At 40.4% G+C, this 21711-nt stretch overlaps 1 protein-coding gene across 1 annotated transcript in view; it reads right to left on the bottom strand.

Moving 5' to 3' along the window:
- RPAP1 (RNA polymerase II associated protein 1) overlaps positions 1-21711 on the bottom strand; it is a 38853-nt gene that overhangs the window by 9415 nt on the left and 7727 nt on the right. The window contains exons 6-18 of the mRNA XM_071427344.1: positions 20706-20882; positions 17686-17892; positions 14103-14218; positions 13589-13687; positions 13028-13129; positions 12032-12199; positions 9575-9757; positions 7785-7919; positions 7428-7607; positions 5290-5447; positions 3826-3996; positions 2844-3045; positions 826-935 (exon numbers count right to left, since the gene is read on the bottom strand). Of these exons, the coding sequence (XP_071283445.1) occupies positions 826-935; positions 2844-3045; positions 3826-3996; positions 5290-5447; positions 7428-7607; positions 7785-7919; positions 9575-9757; positions 12032-12199; positions 13028-13129; positions 13589-13687; positions 14103-14218; positions 17686-17892; positions 20706-20882 (2008 nt within the window). The remainder of the gene's footprint in view (positions 1-825; positions 936-2843; positions 3046-3825; positions 3997-5289; positions 5448-7427; positions 7608-7784; positions 7920-9574; positions 9758-12031; positions 12200-13027; positions 13130-13588; positions 13688-14102; positions 14219-17685; positions 17893-20705; positions 20883-21711) is intronic.

The raw sequence follows: 21711 nt of genomic DNA, 5'->3' as shown, positions 1-21711 counted from the left end.
GAAACTCTGATGCAAAGAGCTTCAGAGCTCAGTTTCAGTCAAGAAAGAACATGGGCCAAACTGCTTGGTGGCCATTCAAATACCACTTGACAACAAAAGTTTCAAGTGCCCTTTATATCAGATGTTGTCAGAGGCAGATGGATGCCTCTCTGACTGCAAGTCAGGCCTTTTAGACTCCCCAGTCCAGAAGATTAATCACAGCCTAGTAAGGAGGCTCCCTCTACAGCAAAGATAGAATATCTGCAGTGCTTAACTGTTCCCAGAGCCAGAGCTTATGTTATCCAAATGTCTGGAAGAACAGTTTGGTATCTGTTCTTGCACTTCCCTGCAGGGGTTTTCAAAGCCCTAGTGAAGCTCTGCAGGAGCTAGAAGATTTCAATCTAGTAAATTCTTTCATATAAGCAGCACCACACAGAGCACATGAAGAGTACATGAACACACTCACCTCGTCATGTAAGAGCAACTCAACTAATTCTACTTGTGCTATTTTTTTAGACCAGTAAACCAAAGAAGAATCAAAAGCAAGAGTGACTAAAATAATCTGAAATTGATATGAAAACCCCAGCTACATGGCAAAGCAGAGATGCAGCAGCATCAGTAGAAAAGGAGGAGCTGCAAACCTCTGCAGCCATCATGCCTTTTCTGTGAGGGGTGAGAGGACAAAGCAGGGTGTAGACACAGCCCTACTGCACTCCAATTCCCATACCTGGGGCATTTTGCACAGGGAAAAGAGGAGAGAGGGGAGAGAGCTGTCACACAGTACAGTACAGAAATGGGGCTCCTTTAGCTTCTGACAAGAGCATCTTAGCAGTGGAATGGTTTTACCTGAGCAACTCCCACATGCTGTCTATCGCTGGCTGGCTGAGAAGGGGCTGCAGCACCTCTGATGTCAAACGTTCCAATTCCTCTAAGCAGTCAACTGGATTGACTGATGGCTGTAAAATACATGGAGAATGACAGGAAAAGAGTGTGAATGACCATAACATCCAGTGATAGCAAAAAGACAGACTGATTTATTTACTTCCTCTATTATCTTTTTGCCAGACCCCATCACCTACATAGTGGTACTGCTCTAGATTAGAGCTGGCCTCACTGCTCATAGTGTGGAAGCTGAGAGCTGGCACCTCAAGGTGTTCTCACACTCAAGTATTAAAGTGCATCCCAGAAATTCTTAATTGGCTGGAAGTAAGATATGGGATCCTTGGAATCAAGATTCACTAAATGAAAACTTAGGTAGACCCTCCTCTCCCTACCATCTACATGTTTCTATTTAAACTGAAGATGACATGAAGGTGATCAGAAGTACCTTGAGAAATCTGAGTGGCAACATGAGGGTCTCCTCAAAACAAAACAAAAAAAATCAGCAGCATAAAGTGTGATTGACCTACCCATCAAAGCATGACTGTGGATGAACACTGCACAGGAACTGTGGCTTTTAGAGAATCATCCAAATTCTTCTGACCCTAGTAAGCAATATTCCAGGATAGTTGAAGGAACATGCTGGCAAATTTTAACACTTTTTATCTTCATTAGAATGCTGCTCTGGGATACAGAAATATTCATTTCCATTACATAAAATATGATTTTACCCCAGGTGAAATCTGCCTCCAGAAATCAGTTAAACCTTTGTGAAGATGTTAACCTTAGTTTTTAATAGTCTAACAAAAATATTACAAGAAGGTCCCAGCATACACTAATCTAATTACTATACAAGTTGATTTTTTTTTTTGCACTAATCTATTCAAACATGCTATGTACAATTTCTTTTTTAATCAGCTAACTACAGGTAGATGACTGAACTTCTCCTGAAGTGGAATTCAAAAACCCAGCACAATTCAATGACTGAAGAAATTGTTTCATCAGTCACTCTTCTGGGATATCTGTAAAGGTTAAAAAGGAACATTTAACTCTTGGCTGTCCTGGTTCTCCAATGATCAGGATGTAATCACAGCCTGTAAAAGGTATACCAACCTTCAGGACCCTGAAGACACCTTTGAGAGACACTGGCAGTTTCCATCCCAGCCATAACTAATAAACTCAGTTCCTTTTGGCAAGTTTCAGAGGAGTTGCACAAGTGTGAATAACTACAGCCATTAAATTACCACACCTTCAACACAGTTCTCCCAAGCTGGAACTCAGGCATGTCAGTTGGGCAGTAAAGAGGAAAATTGCATTTATCTTTAGAACATGAATCTTTAAGATAGCTAAAGCATAAGACATTATTCTTCAACAGCATCACACTGACATATCACCTTCAGAACACTCACTTTAAAAGATGATCACATACTACAACTGTGTGTTACAGAATTTGACCTTGAATGTCAGTGGTGCAACAAATAAATTTATCTTTATTATTTCCTATCCAAAGTTCATACAGCACGACCCTTAAAGCTCAATCTTCCACCCAGATCATTGCAGTGTAGGTGTCCACATGTAAGCTCTCAGATCAAAGCAAATGCAAAAACACACGACTTGATTTATCCCACTAGGAAAAACGGCTGCCAAATAAAATTACATTGTATTTGCTTCACACTTTGGAGCTCTGTAGCAAGTCAGAACAATCACAGCACTACCACACACCTTGACTGAGACCCTGATCCCAAAGGATGAAAGGACAAAAAAGGAAGACAGATATTTGGCACTGCTAATGTCTAGGGTTTGCAGACTTAAGTGACCCTGAATATCATGCAGCCTAGATATGAGCTGTGGTTACAAAATCAGTGCTCAACTTGATGCCTTAATATCCATCTTTTTCAGTACTGCCTGTAAGTTCCAGTTTTCAGAGGTAATACACAAGCTGATGCTGGTGAGATGAGAAGACTGCCTGTATTTTCAGGCCTTACCTGTTGGCTGTAAGCACTGTAATAAACTCCCAAGAAGATCACACAGGTTGTGGTCAGAGGCTGGAGAGTTTGCCAAGTTTCTGTCTGGGATAGCTGCTGAAGGATTTTTTTCAGACTTGTCTCAAGGAAGGGCTGTAAGCCTGACACTTGACTCCATGCTACTGGAGGAGGTGGGATCGGTTCACTATCTTCTGAGTTATTGCTGAAATCCAGTGGAAGAATGACACAGCATACCAAAAAAATATCAAACAACTGTCTCTCTAAAGCATCAATTTTAGTAGAAAGAAGTAGTCTAGAAAATTATATCCAATAGCACAACTAGGGGAAAAGTCCTTGCATAGTCCCACAACCCAGACCAAATAATTCAGGCAGAAAGGATAAATGTAGGATGTACTTTAAAAAGCTGAAGTTTCTTCTCCTGCACTACTCTGCCCCTGAGCTATGACTCTAGCTTTACCAGCATTGCTACCTCAGTATTCAGCTTTAGTTAAAGAGTTTCTTGCTTTCCACCAGAAAAAGTACCTGTGTTTGCAACAGATCCTACTGCTTTGATGTCTACCAAAACCAACCACCTCTTAATCCTGACTCATCTTGGTTTCTTCAGAACCTCAGAGAGGTTCTTTCCTCCAAATCTCAAGACATTTACTTCCTTTACTCCCAAGAGAAGTTCCAAGCAGCTTACTAGCTCCTTTCAGCAGGGCATTTGGCTTACAGTGCCCTTTATGCCCCCTAGCCTAACGTAAATTTTGACTCCTGCCTCTGGCCATGCTAGCAGGCATAGCTGTCGGACCAGACACTACTTCTGACCTTTTGTCAGAAGGAATACACCCCACCAGGGTGCATGCAGGGGCTCACATGTGAGACGGTAAACAACTGAAAATGAGGGGAAAAAATAAGGTGACAGCCAGGTCTCCAAACCAAAGAAAGGGAAGATGGGATGCCAACTATTGAGATGCACAGAATGGTGACTTAGAGAGCCTACCTGCTCAATTTGGCCTGCAGCTCTGCCGTGTATCCTGCTGTTTGTGTCACATGTGTCAACAGAGTAACCACTGCTGCAGCTCGCTGCACAGACAACTCAACCGCAGGGCTCTTCCCACTGAGCAACTCTGGCAGCGACTGCAGAATCCTCACCAGCACAGGGTAGAGATCACTGTAGTATGAATCACAGAATGCATACGGTTGGAAAGGGTCTCTGGAGATCATATGTACTTCAATTCCCTGTTCAAGATAGGCCAGCAAGACCAAGATTGCATAGGGACACATCCAGTTGGATTTTGAGTATCTCCAAGAATGAAGACTTCAGTACCTTGCTGTGCAACAATGCTCCAGTGTTTGATCACCTTTACAGTAAAGTTAGTAAAGATTACAGTAAAAACACTTCAGTGGAATTTCCTGTATTTCCATTTGTGCCCATTGGCTCTTCACTTTCCACTGGAAGAATCTGGCTTTATCTTCTTTACACTCTCAAATTATTTATAAACACTGTTAAAATTTGATCATGAGAACCATAATCACTACCACAATAACAAAAATAAGTGACAAAGAAAAAAGATGACAAAGGAAGACTACTGCTATTCCAATGTCATCTGAATGTGACCTGCCTTATACTCTGCCTCCAGGCACTCTGATTATCTCTTGAAAAAAATACTTTGATTTTATTCTTGCTGGGGAATAGTTCTGAGATTCTCAGCCACACTTATAATCTTGCAATGTTAAGGAATCTTCTGCTGTTTCTTTCCTCAACATTATTTACACTGCTAAAATAGTACATACAGTTTCTACTCTTTTTAAATCATACATCAGATAGTGCCAAAGAACACAAAATGCTGCTGTGGATGGGAATTTCCCTTCTGAAATTCAATACTGGCCTCCCTTTTACTCCACTTTAGAGCAATTCCACAGCCATCTCTCTTTTTCCAATTACAGAAAGCAGATTTAATGCTTGAGGCAGGTCAGACCTACACCAGGTGCAGACCTTGGCAGTCAAGCACAAGAACTTCTCCTGACCTGGAAGTCGATGCATCATGAAGTTTGTCTGCACCAGTCTGCCCCACTCAGTGTGGTGACTGCTGCCCACAGACTGCCCCTACGTCAAGCACATTCAGTCCTGGGTGTGCTGCAAACCACATGTTTTGATGTCATACAAGCACAGATTATTCATCCCTTCAAGGAGAAAAATATGCAGCCCTAAAAAGCTACAGTGGTCCCCCACTGTAAAGCAGAAACCACAAAATAGCAGAGCTTGAACACAGGAGAGAGTGAACAACCAGAAGAAAGCAATACACAGCACGAATGCCCTTAGAAACTGAGTTTTACTGCAGGAGGCAGGAGAAAGTGAGGTGAGACACCCTGAAGGGAATGGAGACTGAGCCTGGAGAGCCCTCTCTGCCCCTCTGAACAGGGTGTCCATTGCTCTGTCGTGCCCCCCAGCCCGGGGCTGTACCTGTAGAGGTCGCAGGCCTGCCCGTAGCCGGCAGCCACGGCCCACAGCCGGAAGGCTTCGGTGCTCAGCCTCACGGCTTCCTCCCTCGGCAGGGGGACATCCACAGGCTCTTCAGCGACAAAGCGACTCAACCGACTCTTCAGCTCAAATTTGTTAAGCTGTGAAACAAACCAAGCAAAAAGAAAAGGATGAAGAACAAAAAAGACAAAGGGATAAGGGGCATCAGCTGCATGCATCATTACCTCATTGCTCTGACACACACAAAGAGCTGCAGATTTCAATTCAGCTCATTCTGAGCTCTTCTTGCACTGCTCAAATCTGCTTTTATTTTGTGCAATCTTAAGGAGCAGACTACAAAGGATCACTAAATGGTCAATGGTTATTAAGAGAGAACTATTCCTTCAAGAGATGCCTTAGGGGTACCTAATCCATTCCTAACACAAACCAACTACACTTAAATAATTTCTGATGGAGGTTTGTCTGCCCCACACACACTCCTGTTTTGGATGCTCCCTGCAGCATTTAACTGATTTTTTTTTAAAAAATATATAATTATCCTTCCTTAAATAGTCATAAATACAACTCTCTTAGTCAGGCTTAGTAAAGATATATTTTGTGAAAAAAGATGTCTACAAAAGTACCAAAATGATGCTGACATTCTTTTGGGAAGGTCACACTAGATGGGTTTCAGAGGTTCTACAACCCAAGTATTTCTATAATTCAGTGTTTATTTTATGCAAAGGGTACCTCCTGCCTATTACTTTCATAAGGTTATAGAATTTTGATGCCTTGGAAATGTTCTGAGGTTATTTTGGTATTGAATTAAGCATGACATGACTCATTTGCAGTTCTCTAGAAATAATTTTTATCCTCCCCTACATCTGGGTATTTTTACTTAACCATAAAAAAGAGCTTCTCTTTCCTTCTCCCACACATACAAAAGCTTCTATGTGCTCTGTCTAAACAAATGAGGCAACAATGTCTTTTTCATAGCACAAGGACATATTATAGGTAATTTAAATTTCAAATGCTTTAGAGACTTCTTGTACGGAAATCAATGCACACCAGCAGGAAAGCAAAGGAGCTGATGAGTCAAAACTATAAATTCTGACACCTCTTCTACAGAAGAGAGGACAAAGTAAAATTTACTTCCAGGAGGAAGATGGAAGAACTTTGTTGTTAGCTAAAATAAATTCCTACATTGATGGTTTTGATTTAGTTTTTTATTATCTTCCACTCCCACATTTAATTGCAGGCAACAGAACATATGAGAGTGTAACAGTAGCAAAGCCTGAGTGTCAGGAACCTTCTAAGCAATTTTTCCACACCTTGAAATACCTGGAATACATAAAACCTGAGTAGAAAAATATCTGAATTTTACTCTGTTATGTTCCTAGTATGATTAAAGTCTTTAAACATCCCACTATCCATCACTGTTCTCTATACTTTACAGCACAAACTGGTGTTCTGTTGACAGTAGCATTTTCCTGGGTAGCAATTTGTTAGGTGCAGTTAACAACAGTGAACCAAAAAGCCTAAGAAGTGTTCTTTGAACTGTAATGGGTGCTGCTCTTGGTAGGTTTCATGCATTTATAGCACCAGCATGACAACCTATATGAGGGAATGCAATTACCTCTGAAGTGGAAAACTTGTCCAGAAGTTAAGAGGAGTTGAAAACACTGATGAATTATCACCTTTATTAAGACAAATTAATGGCAGAAAAGTTCAACCAGGGTTGTGAAACACAAGGATAGCAATTAAGTCTCTGGTTTATACAGTCTTATGCTGCCTAGCACTGAAACATGGGAGTGTACAGAGCATCACACATCAATGCATGTTCTAAACATCTGCTCCTGGGCAGTATCACCCTGCTGGGCTCTGTGACTTTCATATGAGTGCAAACCATAAAAAAGCAGAGTAAAACTCAAGCCAGCTCATCTACCATTGTGCAGGAGAAGCATCATTTTTATGACTCTGTCAACAATTCCTTCAAAACATACTAACGCACCTTCCTCACCCTGATTTCTTCAGCTTCAGTTCACAGTCACCTCTAGTTAGCTTTCTGTCTTTATTTAGGCAGTAAGGCATAGAGAACCAAGGCCTGTGCAATCAGAAAAGCTCTTCCAGGAACCACTCACCAGCCTGGCTGTTGCATTTCGGCCTCCAGATGCCAAGACCCTGATGAACTTCATAGCACTGGCACAAGCAATTCCATGGAGACTGGTAAGTAAAAACCCTGGTTCAGCCACTTTGGGATCCCACTGAGTAGGGAGAAATTCCCTGACAATGGTCTCAATCAATCGAGGACAATCAAGCAGCTGCAGAGAAATAGCAGGGAGCACAAGTAACTAAAGTTGTGCAGTCATGCAGATGTGCAGAAGACATGCACAACAGACAAGTTTGTCTGATCTCTTTGCCATAACTTTACCTGATCTTTCTTCCCTTTCCAAACCTTTCTCTATTATTCCCAAGCTCTTATACACTGGGAGATTTACCTGGCTGCATGCCTCAGAGGAGTGCCTTGCTATATGGGTGAGGATGTGCAGTATATCCAGAACTACTGATGGAACAGGTCGCACCACCTCTAGGATGTACCTCAGCCGGTGCTGGATCCTTGTCTTCAAAAGTCCCTGAAAGGTGTTAAAAAAAAGAGAAAAAAAATCTGTAAGAGTCTAAACAAGTGCTCTCTGTTCTTCAATTGCTGAAACCCAAAAGGAGATTACATCCTCTCCAGAGACTGTTTTAAAATTAGCAGTCATGAAACAAGTTTCTGTGTATTTGCAAGTATGCTGGCAAAGAGCAACAGTTATCTAACAGAGCAGAAACAGCTTTAGTTCTGTTCTGAATCAGACCACTGGAGGGGTTTGGATACTTGTGTTTTCCAGAGTATGAAACTCTAAGTGACAGGGATATAAAAGAAAGGTTCTTGTGGTCCTTGAATAATTTTGGTTAGACACCACCTCCAGCTAATGCAGCACTCTGAGAGTACCTGTCACATCAGAGAAAGCTGACAGAAACAGAGAACAGACACAAATTCCTATTTTGCAGTAAGAAAAGAGATGCATAGGGATGATTGATTTTTATGATCAGTGGCATTGCCACAAACAAATCATCAATTTACATAACAGTGTGATGCAGGTCTTATGGATTTGCCTTTTTCCAGAATCAGGAATGCATTCATATTACTGATACTTTTAAAAATTTGCAGCCAAGCACGTTGTAGCTCTAGGCCTGACCAAGTTCAGCAGCTAGTTTAAATACTCTTTTTCCAACTGTGTGGAACAATTGGGTTGTAACAGCCAATAAGCAAGCATGAAATGGAACTGCACAGCAATGGGAACAGAGGGGAATTTGATCCCAAACACCTTCTAAGTACAGCCCACTCAGAACAAGCTGAATTACTCTGAACCATGACACAGTTTACAGAATCACAAACTGATCTCCTGTCTATCTACCACCCTTTTGTTACATTTTTTAAACAGTGCCACACACCTAGCACAACACATCTGAAATCATGAAGCCTCTAAACAAGACCAAATGCCCAAGTACAGTAATTCATGCACCCAATGATGCTTTTAGACCAAGTGCTGTTCAAACCCAAGCTCAAGGATTAAGTGCAGCGGGCAAGAGGGGTGCATTGGTTCCACCAAGGCTGAGTTTTGAGATAACAAAGTTTGCTGGGTTTACATCTCCTATGAAAAATACAGGATTAGGTTTAAAATGTGGGAGCAGTTCATTCTGAATACTGTAAAAATCTTAATCTGAGAAATGCAAACATGACATTTGGGGAAATGGTAAATAGCCACCTTATGTCAAATAAAAAAAAAAAGAGTATCACTGTACAAATCTACTAGTTCTGAACTAGTAGATTAAATTTAACTAGTTTAAATTCTGAAAAGTGCATATAGACATTTTAATAATGACTGGAACCTTTTTATTTTTAATTCAAGTAAGTGAGCCTGAAAGTCGTGTCTGTATGCAGTCTTTCAGGACATCTTATCAGGTCATCAGTGTGTTTGTGCTGAATTCCCTAGAGGAAGTTAAGAGATAATTATTAATACTGAAATCACACAAGTCAAGTCTCAGCATTTTTAGAGACCAATAAAATTATCCTCCTGGTAATATATGACAGAAAAACAATAACCAATAGCCAGGAAAGAGTTCTAATTCTTGTTCAGAATGCTCTTGTCCAGCATGCACAGGAGGGTGGATGTTTCAACAGCACATACAGCACTGTGCTGAGCCTATTTTCATAAGAAGATTCTGGGTCTAACTCTGTACTTACCTTTACAACATCGTATCGGGCCACATCTGGGTCTGGGTTGTTTTCATCCTTTAATTTTTTATTTTGAGATTCCTCTGTTCCATTTAAGTCTTTCTCTTCCTCCTCTTCTTCCTCCTCATTGTTAGGGACAAAGGGGAATGCAGCCATTCCTTGGTACCAGGAGAAAGTCCAATCTAGATATTTCTAGAAGGAGTGGTAAAGCATACAGAATAAAATTCTCATCAAGAAAAACAAAAAGACAAAGACAAAAACTTTTCAGGGATGCTTTTGAATATGGAATGCTTTATTGATTCCTTTATAATCCCAAGAAAACATGAAGACAATAAAAGCTATTCTAAACATATACAAGTAGAATTCAATGCTTTTTCAGGGAAATTATTTTGGCTTTACACACACACAGACTACAGGGAAAAACCTTGTAAAAAGAATTACTGTGACGTGAATTAAATTCATTACACAGCTAACAGAAATCTAGTTTAACTGGGAAAAATAGGATTATAAATAAGTAAATAAACAAATAAAAAAACTACCAAGGCTCTAGGCATTAAACAGAAATTTATTGGCTTCCTACTTTCGGACCTCTGGGGAACCTAGGTCACAAATAACAGAAAGATCATGCAAAAATTGATATGATAAAGACTACTTGGTCTATTTGTTCATGTTTGCTACACTTTTGTTTGAACATCCCTCAGCTTAAGCAATTAGAAAAACCTCTTTTTTTGTTCACAGCTGATGACAGTGTCAGGGCCTCTCAAGTTCTAGGATAACAGCCCAAATAGGGTAATAGTTCCAATTCTTCAGAGAGAGGATTGCTCCCATAACAGACCTACTTCCCCCCAAATGTTTTAGAATATGAAACACAGCCAAATCAAATGCTTGCACTGCTTAATAACTGCTAAAATTTTCTATTTTCCGCACCCACAATCAGAAACAAACACCATATTAGAAGAAAAGTAGTGGCAGACTTCAATTGCCAAGTACCAAGGAAGCGCAAGCTATTATCAGACATCAGAACATCCCCCAATGCAATATGAACTGAACATGACGAGTGAATGGCATGGTCAGAAGAGGCCTGACTTGAGGGCATGAAGCCATGAGTCCATCTGGAATACAGAGTTTGGGACTATAATCTTCCTTCCACCAAGAGAAGGAAAAGCATTAAGATGAGGTACCTGGGTCATCAAAGGAAACAAAAAGAAAGTTGCTTCCTTCCCATAGCCATTGAAGGATAAACAATACCTTCAAACAGTATGATTTTTATGTGTGTTGATCTTCTGTGTTTATGGTGTGGATAAATCCTATTTGTCTTAAAAATCCTAGAGCAGAGGGCCAGGCTTCCAACCCTGTCCCTTTCTCAGAGACCTTTTGAAATTCAGCAACACTGGACTCTAGGAAGGACTCTTTGGGTTAGAAAATATACTGACACAGCATTCACAGTGCTGCTTCTGGCAGCAAGAGTCAGCAATCCCCACTTACACAAAACATCCCACCATAAGCTTTGATCTGAAAAATCAGAGCACTGCAGACACTTATAAACCAGAGTAACACCAGAGGAGAGAAAAAGTACATTAAGAAGCTGATTCATAGTACTAACTACCTACGATGGGTGGGCAGGACTCATCTAGCAGAACTCTACTGGGCTCATAGATAGAAAAGTAGCAAAATGTGGAGAAAGCTACCTACTCCTTCATTTCTCTTGCCTCCCACTAGGACAGCTCTACAGGCCTGGCAGAAGTTGCAGGGTACTTCTACCCCATCTCTTCTATCACCAGCCCCTTTGAAGTTAAACAGAAAAGCAGCTCTCAAGGAAGATACTTGGAAGACAGTCTATATCAGACTACTTCTGTCCAACCAGGAGTACATCTTAATCTGGCTGCTCTAGGCTGTCTAGTAGCCCTGAAAATCTACAAGAAGTCAACCTTCTAACAGGTGAAAAAGCATCAGTGAGAAAATAAACACATGAGCAGGCAAATTTAGGTATGCATCAGTGTTCAAAAACACATGGGAACATCAGAAAATGGACAATGAGAGAAAAAGAGAACAGCATTATTATAAGGCATAAAGGAAAGCACGGAGAATATTTAATCTGTTAAGAAGCAGAAAAACTATGAAATAACAACCTAAGGGAACATATTAAAAAAAATTCTACACATACATTAGTGGTGATCTGATCTAGGTTGCAAAGATATAAAAAGAAGAAACTCATCAGCATGCACTGAATTTAATCATAGGGCAGAGGTAATTCAAACAGTGAGAAAAAAAGATACCTAAATCCTTCAAACTGGGATAACACACTCCATCATCTGTCTCAAAGGACAGCAATGACAAATTCTACTCACCATTAAGCTAACATGTCCAGTAAACCTTTGTTCAAGCTACTTACAATGTGTCTTCTCATTCTGATCCCTGTAAACAGCTCAGCCTAAATCAAACCCAGGCTCTGAGTGATGATCTTACCTCATCATCAAGTGACACCAGCAGAGCCCGGAGAGCACCAACAGATGCTGCCATGACATTTTCCACTGCATCATCCAGCGAGAAGCGCAGCAAGAAGAGAAAGCCAGCATCAAGCAGCAGACGCAGAACGCTGCCCTTCAACGAGGAAGCAAACTCGCCAGCCCTGGCCTGGAAAGTGCCAGACAGAGCCATGGTTAAGGCTGTGTCATCTCAGCTGGATACATCTCTGGGCTGTCACATCTCAACATTTTACATCTTTGCCTCTTTCCACTTCTACTGTAAAGCTGATGAACTGTGTGAAGGTTATTCTTCCTATAGTTTATCCTCCATTCATTCTACAGAAGAACACGATTATAGTTCCTTGGTGCAAGAAATTCTCCTTTCTAAAGTCTGCACTCATCTTTTGACTTCATTGTGTTCTGCTCCATCACCTTTCTCAAAACCACCAAGTTCCTTCTTCTCTATTCCAGTGCCATTAGAGGGAATGTTAGCACTTCCCCCAAAAGTTAGGTAGAAATGTGCACTGAAGTATTCATTTTGCTTTTTCCCCTTGGCACATTGCTCTATGAGTAGGCTTGCCTCTTTCTCACCTCCTACAGAAAATGCACATCATGAAGCTGGCTCAGACAACAGGAGTGAAAGGGTCAATGCCAAGAATAGGCTTGTCACAAAAATAACATTTAAAAAAATCAATGTGCATCCAAATTAATAAGAGAACTGAAATTACACCACTGCTGCTGAACAGCACCTGAAACAACCTGTTGGGAGAACAATACTCTGGAATTATCCAGAGAAACCTGCATCTCAGTTTGTTACATCCCAACACTTAGCTTATCTAACAGTAAGGATCCTCAGTGGAACAGAATGCCCTGTTGGTGACCTTGCTCATCTTCACTGAACAGCAGAACAGCAGAAAACAAACAACTAGTACGAGAATCTGGGCCCTGATCCACCAGAAGCTTGAGTTATGGGGAGAAATTCCTTGAAGTGACTTACCCTTTGAACAATGCGACCTAAGACCTGTAGAGCCAGTGTCCTCTGTTGTGTAACTTGGCTGCGAGACAGATGAAAGAGCTCTTGCAGAGAATAACCAGCTCTCTAAATGGCAGGGGGAAACAAAAAGAAACCAAAAAACACCCTCAGCTACAGCTAAAAACAGGCCCCTTAAAATAAGATTACCTGTAACACACTGCATAAAGGAAGATAAATTGCAAGCCAATGTTGTTTGCCGCTTTGTGGCAATTGCAGAAGACATTCTAATCTTAGATGTCACAGGAGAAAATTGAATTTCTTAAGCAAAGGAAGTATGTGCACCTTTTTCCAACACCACAGAACTTTAATAGCATTAAAGAGAAAAAGCATCAACAGTTTTCTGGAAATAATGCAGTTCATGCATGCAGACACAACTTGTCTTCAGGAGTTTGTTTCTAAAGAAAAATTACTGCACTTTCAGAAGGGTCTTTTGTCACTGAGAAGCTTGATACAAAAGGAATCTACAAAATCTAACACAGAAAACAGAAATGTGGGTACCTTTTCTATTATATTACACCCACCTACCTCTGCCTCTTCTCCGTGATGGTGCAAGCCCAGATGTGTTGGCAAATCCGCATCTGCAGGAATCAATTCTCCCTTTAAACTGAATCGAGCTTGCATTCCCTATGGCAAAAGGGTGGAGGGAGAAAACGATTATTTCTATTGCTGTCCACTCAATTCATCTCTTAAAATAACACTTTTTACATCACCTGCCAGAAGATAACAGTTCAAAAACTCCTCAGGCCTCAAATTCTTTTTTAAAAATATACCCCTATCTTTCCTTTTTTCTCAGTTTTACACCTGTTTCATCCCAGATTACAATGGCTAGACTCTCACTTCCTAGCTCTCCTCAGTTGCTACAGATTGAACTAATCCTGTATCATCCCATTCTGTGAAAGAAAATGGGGAATCTTTCAACCTGATGAAAGTCCACAGACTGAGACGCCAGAGGACTTGTTTTTGAAGCCTTCAAAACTGTTACTGCTGAGAAGCATGATCCAGACACAAACATGCAAAGTATCAGTTTCTGCTTTCAAACCTTTTTGGTTTTCTTCTGCCGAGGTGAGGGCAAATCTTTCATCCATTCCAGCTTCTCAAATTCTACATTGTCCATGTGAATCCACTCCTTCCTGGGCTTCACAGGCAGATCATCATCTTTGTGTGGGAAGAAAGAAATGTCAGTCTTACCATCCAAGGCAGTGATGAAGGAAATACTATTCCTTCTTTGCCAAGCTACTCATCTTAAATACTGTATCAAATATAAGATTATGTAAAATAAAAAGAAAACAATTTTCAAACTGACTATTGTCTAATGCATAAACATCAAAGGTTTATTTTGATCTATTCTCATCTTTCATGAGAGCAAGAAGAGGAAGTAAACAGCACAGTAATGAAATTGAGACAATGCTAATTTAGGAGAAGTTGAACAGAAGTCAGGACACAAGTAAGGCAAAATTATCAGAACCAGTGCAGAAAAAATACTATCAGCCGTACTTTTGAGAAAGGAAACTAGTATCACTCAAGAAAGACAGTGTTAAGGGGGACACGAAATTGAAAAGTATTAAAGCAGAGTCCCAGAAAATTACAGGAACTCAGCAAGATTTTGGCCTAGATACACTGAAGGCAGCTCAATATTTGTGCTCTGGTTGCATTTGTGATGCTGCCATCCAGTATCCCTCCCTAAAGGCTTGAAGACATCAGCTTGAGAAGAAAAGATCAAAACAGCTGAAAATTTGCACAGCTTTCCACAGACAGCTCAGTGGGGAAACTGGACAGTTGAACAAGAATTTCAAAGGTGCAAATACTAAAGGAAGAAATTACTAATTTAGCTTTATAAAGAGCTTTGACTACAAGAATTTGAGAAACAAGACATTCGTGCCTGACATCACAACAGCTGCCCTAGGAAAGGGACACATCACCATGTGGAAGAATCTCACAAGTGAAGTGAAGAGAGATTTAACCAGGAAAGGTAAGGCTTTGCTACTAGGATACTACCCCAAACCAAAATATGAAGAGATGAGCTAAGAAGTTTTTGCTATCTCAAAAGAAAGCACGTGTAAGGACAGTAACAGGCAGCCCCTAAGGGCATGGAAAGCATTAGCATCACTCCTGCTGGAGCAGCCCAGAACTCATCTGCATTGCAGTTATTAATCCTAGCACTCCGGTCGGTCCTCTCTTGCAAGGAACAACGAGTCCCACAGAGATGCTCTTCTTTCATCAGATCTTTTCCTGCTGATAACTGGCCTGAAACTTAACCTTTTACTTTCTTCCAATTAGCAGATAAACTTTCAAGAAGGGCACTCATCCTCTCCAGAATGAAGCTTCACCCTTATGATCAATGTGGTATTGAATCAGGCAAGGAACCAAGCACAGAGTTATCTTGCTCAGCCAGAAAGCTGTTCTGCAGAATTTCAGCCAAAGGCTCAGCATGCATTTTAATTGAAGTGAAGGAAAAAGCATCTGAAATGTATCAAAGTGGAATGTTTGTGGGTGGTAGATGCAACAGGAGAGGAAATAGAATCAGCAGAAAAACAAAATATATCGACATTTATAATTTAACAAAATGTTTTCTCTATTAATCACTAAATTGACAGGGTTGAGCTAATCATTTTATGAATAAGATTATGCATGTTACTAGAAGCCCAATGATCTTGTCAACAAGAAAAGATGGATATGTATTTCAAGGCATCAGCAGACTGTTAATGAGAAATTCCTTTACAGAAGCACAAGCTGGCAGTGTGAACGCAACATTTGCACTGAACTTTCTCAGACTTGGGTTACATTAAAGGCTACCACTCAACCTCTCCTCTTTTTGCTTTGCTTCCTCTTTTCTCTCAGTGACAGAATTTACTTTTCCATTTGATAAGGTTACAAGTTGCTGGATACAGGTTTCCCTATTTTGCATCTAATAAACAGTAGCCTTTTATGTCATTAGAGGCAGGTTTGACTTTTCAGCAATCTTATTGCTTTGTGTCATCACCAAAAATTCAGTGTGACCATTTCTGCTGGGCTATTCATGCTGCATTTACTTCTGAGTATAAACAGATGCTGAAATTCCAACAATAAGTGCTAATGTCAAATTAATTTTTACATCTCCTAATGGCCAAGATGGGCTGCAGGCATAAACTAAGGTACTGAAAAGGCTTCCCTTGTTTTTTTAACTGTGTTTCAGCTCACCCTTTGCTGTTCCAAATATCCTGGAAAAACTCCTCTTTTTTTTCTGTGCTGTCTTCTATAGGAGGCAAAAGATGTCAGTTCAGAATGTTTTAAACACTCAGCTATTCCCAAGAGCATTACTATTATTACCATTACAGGCTGAAAAACATGCTTCTATTGCTCTCAGGAGATGAAAAGATGTCACTTGACCTGGTGCTATTTATGCACTCAGTTGTTCTGGGACTAAAAAGAACTAAAAATAGTCCCCTTAATTAAGATGGATTTGTGGAAAAGTAAAACTTGGGGAGAAACTGCAAAAGGACTGTTCAGTGAAGTGTCTTCCTCAAAAAGAGGCTGAGCTTTACTTCTCGTGCACATGTAGACACACACATATACACTGACAGACTCATCCCTCTCAGCAAGAAAATGGTAAATACTTGTTATCCCTTGCAAACATCAAGCTGAAATCCCAAAGTGACTCAGAGACTTCTTTAATCACTCTGCAGGTTACACTGGAACACAAAGGATGCATTAGAAGAGAGGATCAAGAGATGGAGAAAAGCAAAAATTGACATGAAATTGCAGGACAACAAAAGTAGGGGGGAAATGACAATGAAAGCTTAAAAATCACAACAGAGAAAATGAAATTGCTAAAGAAAAAATGCAGTGAGGAAAGCAACAGTAAGAGCAGAAGCCTAAATGGAAAGCTAGTCCTTTCTGTGCCATGAGAATATATGGGGTTGCTCTAACTACTGGAGATAAAGCAGCTTTCTCCTCATACAGGCACATATTAAGCATTAAAAGGTTCTGTCATAGGAGGCAATAGTTCAGTAGCACTCCATGAAAAGCAGGACATTCTACACCTTAGTGCTTCCCCCTCCATCCAAAGCACAAAGAAAAGAACCCTGTTCTGTGAAAATCACTGGGTGGCTTCTGAGATACAAGACACAGAGTGGGGCCCTCAGGAGCAATGTCACACTAAGACATACATGCTCTATATGAGCAATTTCCCTGAAGTGAGAGTGACTGTCATCTCTGTGCTATCCTGTGAACAAATTGTTAACCCTTACCTACCCAACACTCTCTTGTCTCCAACCAGTATCAGTTAAAAGAAATTATTCAGGCACCAGCTGAATCTCACTACTACATTCTTCTGTTTCCTTGTTCACATGACTGAACAGAAGAGCAATGATGCCTAGTTTAACACACATTTTCCCTTGAGAGGCCTTAGAACAAATTTCAAAAAACAAGATCTCCCTATGAACAGGCCACTTTCATTACATAGTGTACCACCTTTCTAATTTGTGGAGCCCATCTAGAGATGTCTTTTTTGAACCCAAAATACATATTTTTTAAAAATAATCATAAAATTCAGATTTGGATCACTACAAAGTAGATTGATGTAAATACTACACAAATCTTATATTTCTGCTCAGAAAATTAACAATATGCACTTTGTTTCTTACCCATGATTTCTACCTTCATATTTTCTTCCTTCCTTACACGTTCTTCCAGACCTGACTCCTGCATGGAAAGAGATGATCTTACACCATGCTGAGCCACAGGCAGAGATTCCACAAACTCCTCCGGTCTGTTCAGTTCCATTTTTAATTCCTTTTTCTGGCCTTCATTGTTACCACGTTGTGATTTCAAGAAAGCAACTAAACTGGGATCTGCAAGTATTGACAAAGAGACAGACAGAGATGTGACAGAAAGTCTCAAAATACTTCACATGCCTATAGCTCCTGCTATTTATGTTTCAGTCTTTTCTACATGTCCTCTTTCTCTTACCAGCTGTCACTTCTCTTCAAACTGAGGCCCTCCACTGCTTCATGACCCCTTAGACACATAAGGTGGGTGTAACTGTCTGGTGAGGAGACACCAGAGAAAGAACTGACAAATGTCTTTCAGGGTAAAGCAACCACAAAAATTCTATTTTCCCAACTTACAAATAAAGATAACTGCTTCTTTTCCCCTCACTGCCACTCAAATGGGACATCTAAGCATGACTATAAACTGTGGAGAAAATTCTGTTCTGTGGTGCCAGCCAGTGGCATCAATCTGAACATGAGAAGAATACACACGACAGACCCCACAAGAATTACCTAATCTTTATTGAATTGCAGTAGAACTGCAAGTCATAGCTCAGATATTGTGTTACAAGGTGATCTTTGATTGTCCTGAACTGACTCTCCATTCCAATTATGGTCTGAACAACACCCAGAAAAAAGACACAGCCATTCTCTTCATGCTTTGAAGAGAAACATTTGGGAGGTAGATGTGTTTTGAAAGACAGACTATGTTCATATGGCTTTAAGATCATCATTTTACTTTCAGATCTGCTACAGATATCCCACATCATTTTGGATGGAGTGCACTGTCTCTGAACACTCCTCTCCAGAAGATGGTGTTGGGATGCTTATGCTAGAGGTGAACAGTGAGAGATTGAGCATTGTGCCTCAACAAGGTACAGAATTACTCCAGTAAGCTGTGTCAGAGATATATAAAGTAGAACATAACACCTACAGTGGTTATTTATTCTTTGGAGGACAAAAGACAAGCAGTTGAGAAATGCTCTGTACCTGAGATAAGTCATCTGAAAAATGACTCCCATGTCTCTGAAACATCTATCCCACACTCATGATTGCTGCACATTCTCCTCAATGATGCAGTTTAAACTGTCCTTGGTGAAGAACAGGCATTCAGCCCAGTCTCATTAAAATATTCCTATTTTTTCTGAATGCAGGCAAGAGCTCTCACTTTCTTGCACTTCACTGTACAGAGCAAGGAAAGACTGTATTCATTATTTAATCATTTCACACAGTGACAAAAAAGTCACTGATGTCAATCTGTGCACAGTACATCAGAAACTAAGCCTAGTTCTGTCCAGAGTCTCCACCAACAAAACCAGCACAGTACCAACAATAAGACACTGCCCAGCACAGAACTATGTACCCATTCTCATACTTCACACCACGGAGTATCATCTGCTTCATAACCAAGAAGTTAATTCACGGGCTGGACAGCATTTAACATGCACAAATCATTCACACTCCCAAATTTGGAGAAAGTCTCCTTAATTCACAGCTCTGTGCCTGTCCAGCTCCTAAATCCATCTGTAAGTCAGCAATTTAGTTTAGAAGTGTTTCATCATGTATAATTCTCTACCCACAGATATTCTGGGAATTCCAAAATTACTCCCAGTTTCTTTAAGGCCTCAAAAGACTAAAGTATCTACTATTGTAATCTACAAGGCATATAAAAATGCATTGCTTCAGAAAATCTTGTTGAAAAATACTTACAATACATCCCATCCTTTTTCAACTCTTTAAGTATTCACTTCACTAATATCCCAAAGGACAGAGTGGTGGGGACAAGGAGCAAAAAAATCACAAATCACTCACGAGAAGCAAGTATGTAATCAGGCTATTTTTGATACACATGACATTGTTATAAGCAGTGAAGCCAAATAAAATACTTGGGTGTCTGAATGAAGGATGTACCCAAACAATCTGGCTGCAATTATTTTGTGTAGTTCCTCTGCCACCTTTCCAGTTATACCCATGTTGCTTGCGATGAAGTGAAGATAATTAAAATGATCTTTAAGCTGAACCTACAAGAGACTTATGCATCTAAAATGCCACTCATATCTAAATTTGATGCTAGAGGACCTGAAATCATGAGAATTTAAAAAATCCTTGTCTGCCACCTACATCTGTACATCTGCTCTTCCTGAGCATATAAATTAATCAAACTAACGCCAGCAAGTGTTGCAGTGGCCCAGATCACATGAAGTCTTATCAAACACACCACATTCAGTGCTCTCCTCTACCTTGTCATCAGCTGCCAGTGACAGGCATTCTCAGAGCACCATTGTGGCCGGGGCTCCAAACCAGAGACCAGACCCCTGCTAGAATATGCCTGTACCCAACAGTGTGAAAATTAAAACACTTTTTCTAAAAGTCAAGGCTAATTTCAAGTTTTTCTGCTCTACAAGTATAGGTTTGAATTGAAATCTCCCACATGCCCATATGTTCTCTCTATCCGGGTACTGACAGTTCTGGCCCGAGTTTTAGGTATTTTGGAGGGGAAGACCAAGGATTCTTTCTCACCTCAGCATTGCTATGACACTGTTTCTTATCAGCTTCAAAAAACTACATTTTAGGACCTTAAACATTTATGTGCAACTATGTATTTGGAGTGCAAGCCAATAAAGTTCATGGATCATCTTAACCCACAGCAGAGGGGTGACAAGAAAGACTTAAGCCAAACCTACCCTCACTGAAGAATAAACACTATTTAATTTCTTCACACTTAGTTCTTACTCATAAGCTATTGACATGACATGGAAGTAAGATTATCCACATATGGAATGAGCAGGAATTCCAAGTTCCCATCGTTGACCTGTGAATTTGCTAAGACTCTGGGACACCTACACATTCATTAAGTTGTCTCAACTCTAGAGCTGACCCTGGGAAACACATACCCAGCTGAGCCAGAAGCCTCGCCTGCTCCTGCAGGATCTCTTCCTCAGACATGGACTGCAGCTTCTCCAAGTTCTCTTTGTGAATAGCTTGAGCTTCCTCCTCACTCTTTTGGCTTCCAAGACCCTCTCCCGTTATGAGACAAGGACGCTGAGAGGTCAAAAAGTCATCATCTTTATCTATAAGAAGCAGCAGAGAAAGCAGTTAGTGATCTCTGTCTACAGCATCATGAATAAATCTCAACTCTGTCATTAACAGGCTTGCATAATTTCTTTTGTTTTTTTTTTTTTCCCCTACCTTGGTAGTAAAGTTAGAATAGGAGTAAAGAAGTTTAGCTTAACTTCAAACAAAACTAAACCATTTGTGCTTTCATCCCATGTCACAACAAACATGTTGACATAATTTCCAGCTTGTTTCTTTGGGAGCTTGAGGAAGATGGCAGGGGAAAGGAATTATGTTTCTTTAATGCAAAGCAACAGCATGAAAAGGTAAACTGCAGCATAATTCACAACTGATGCATCAGAGCATTCTTCCAGCCTAGTGAATACTAGATTATTTCTCTGCCCAGGAATGCCTGAACCCACATTTGTATGTCAGCTGAACCATGACCTAGTAAATAGTTGCTGAGTAAGACAGAGAATTACATGAGGTAAACCAGCTTCCAGATGATAAAGGATCAATTCTCAACACAGGCATGTTTGCTTCTAACAATGTCCTATACTCACCTCCAAGGGTTAAACATATTAGAAGTTACAGCAAGGGACATTCTTCATATTCTGAACAAAACTGAGTCTCCTTTATCATCTGATCTAAATCCATTTTAAATGTTCATTTCATTTAAGCATTGCACCAGGTAACATGCTCCTTTGGTCAGTGTGAGACCCTCCTGCTCTTCTGTAACCCACTATACAAGGATCTGACTTTGCAACTTTATTGCTTATGTTTTATTCATATGCTCCATATAGACTTGGACCATCCCTATGCCCGTAACCAGCCAGCCCTGAAAGC

The sequence above is a fragment of the Agelaius tricolor genome, unplaced genomic scaffold (assembly GCF_023055355.1).
Source record: "Agelaius tricolor isolate 1412-34295 unplaced genomic scaffold, bAgeTri1.0.p SCAF_5, whole genome shotgun sequence".
In the NCBI taxonomy this organism is placed as follows: Eukaryota; Metazoa; Chordata; class Aves; order Passeriformes; family Icteridae; genus Agelaius; species Agelaius tricolor.
This window is presented reverse-complemented; position numbering and strand designations above follow the sequence as displayed.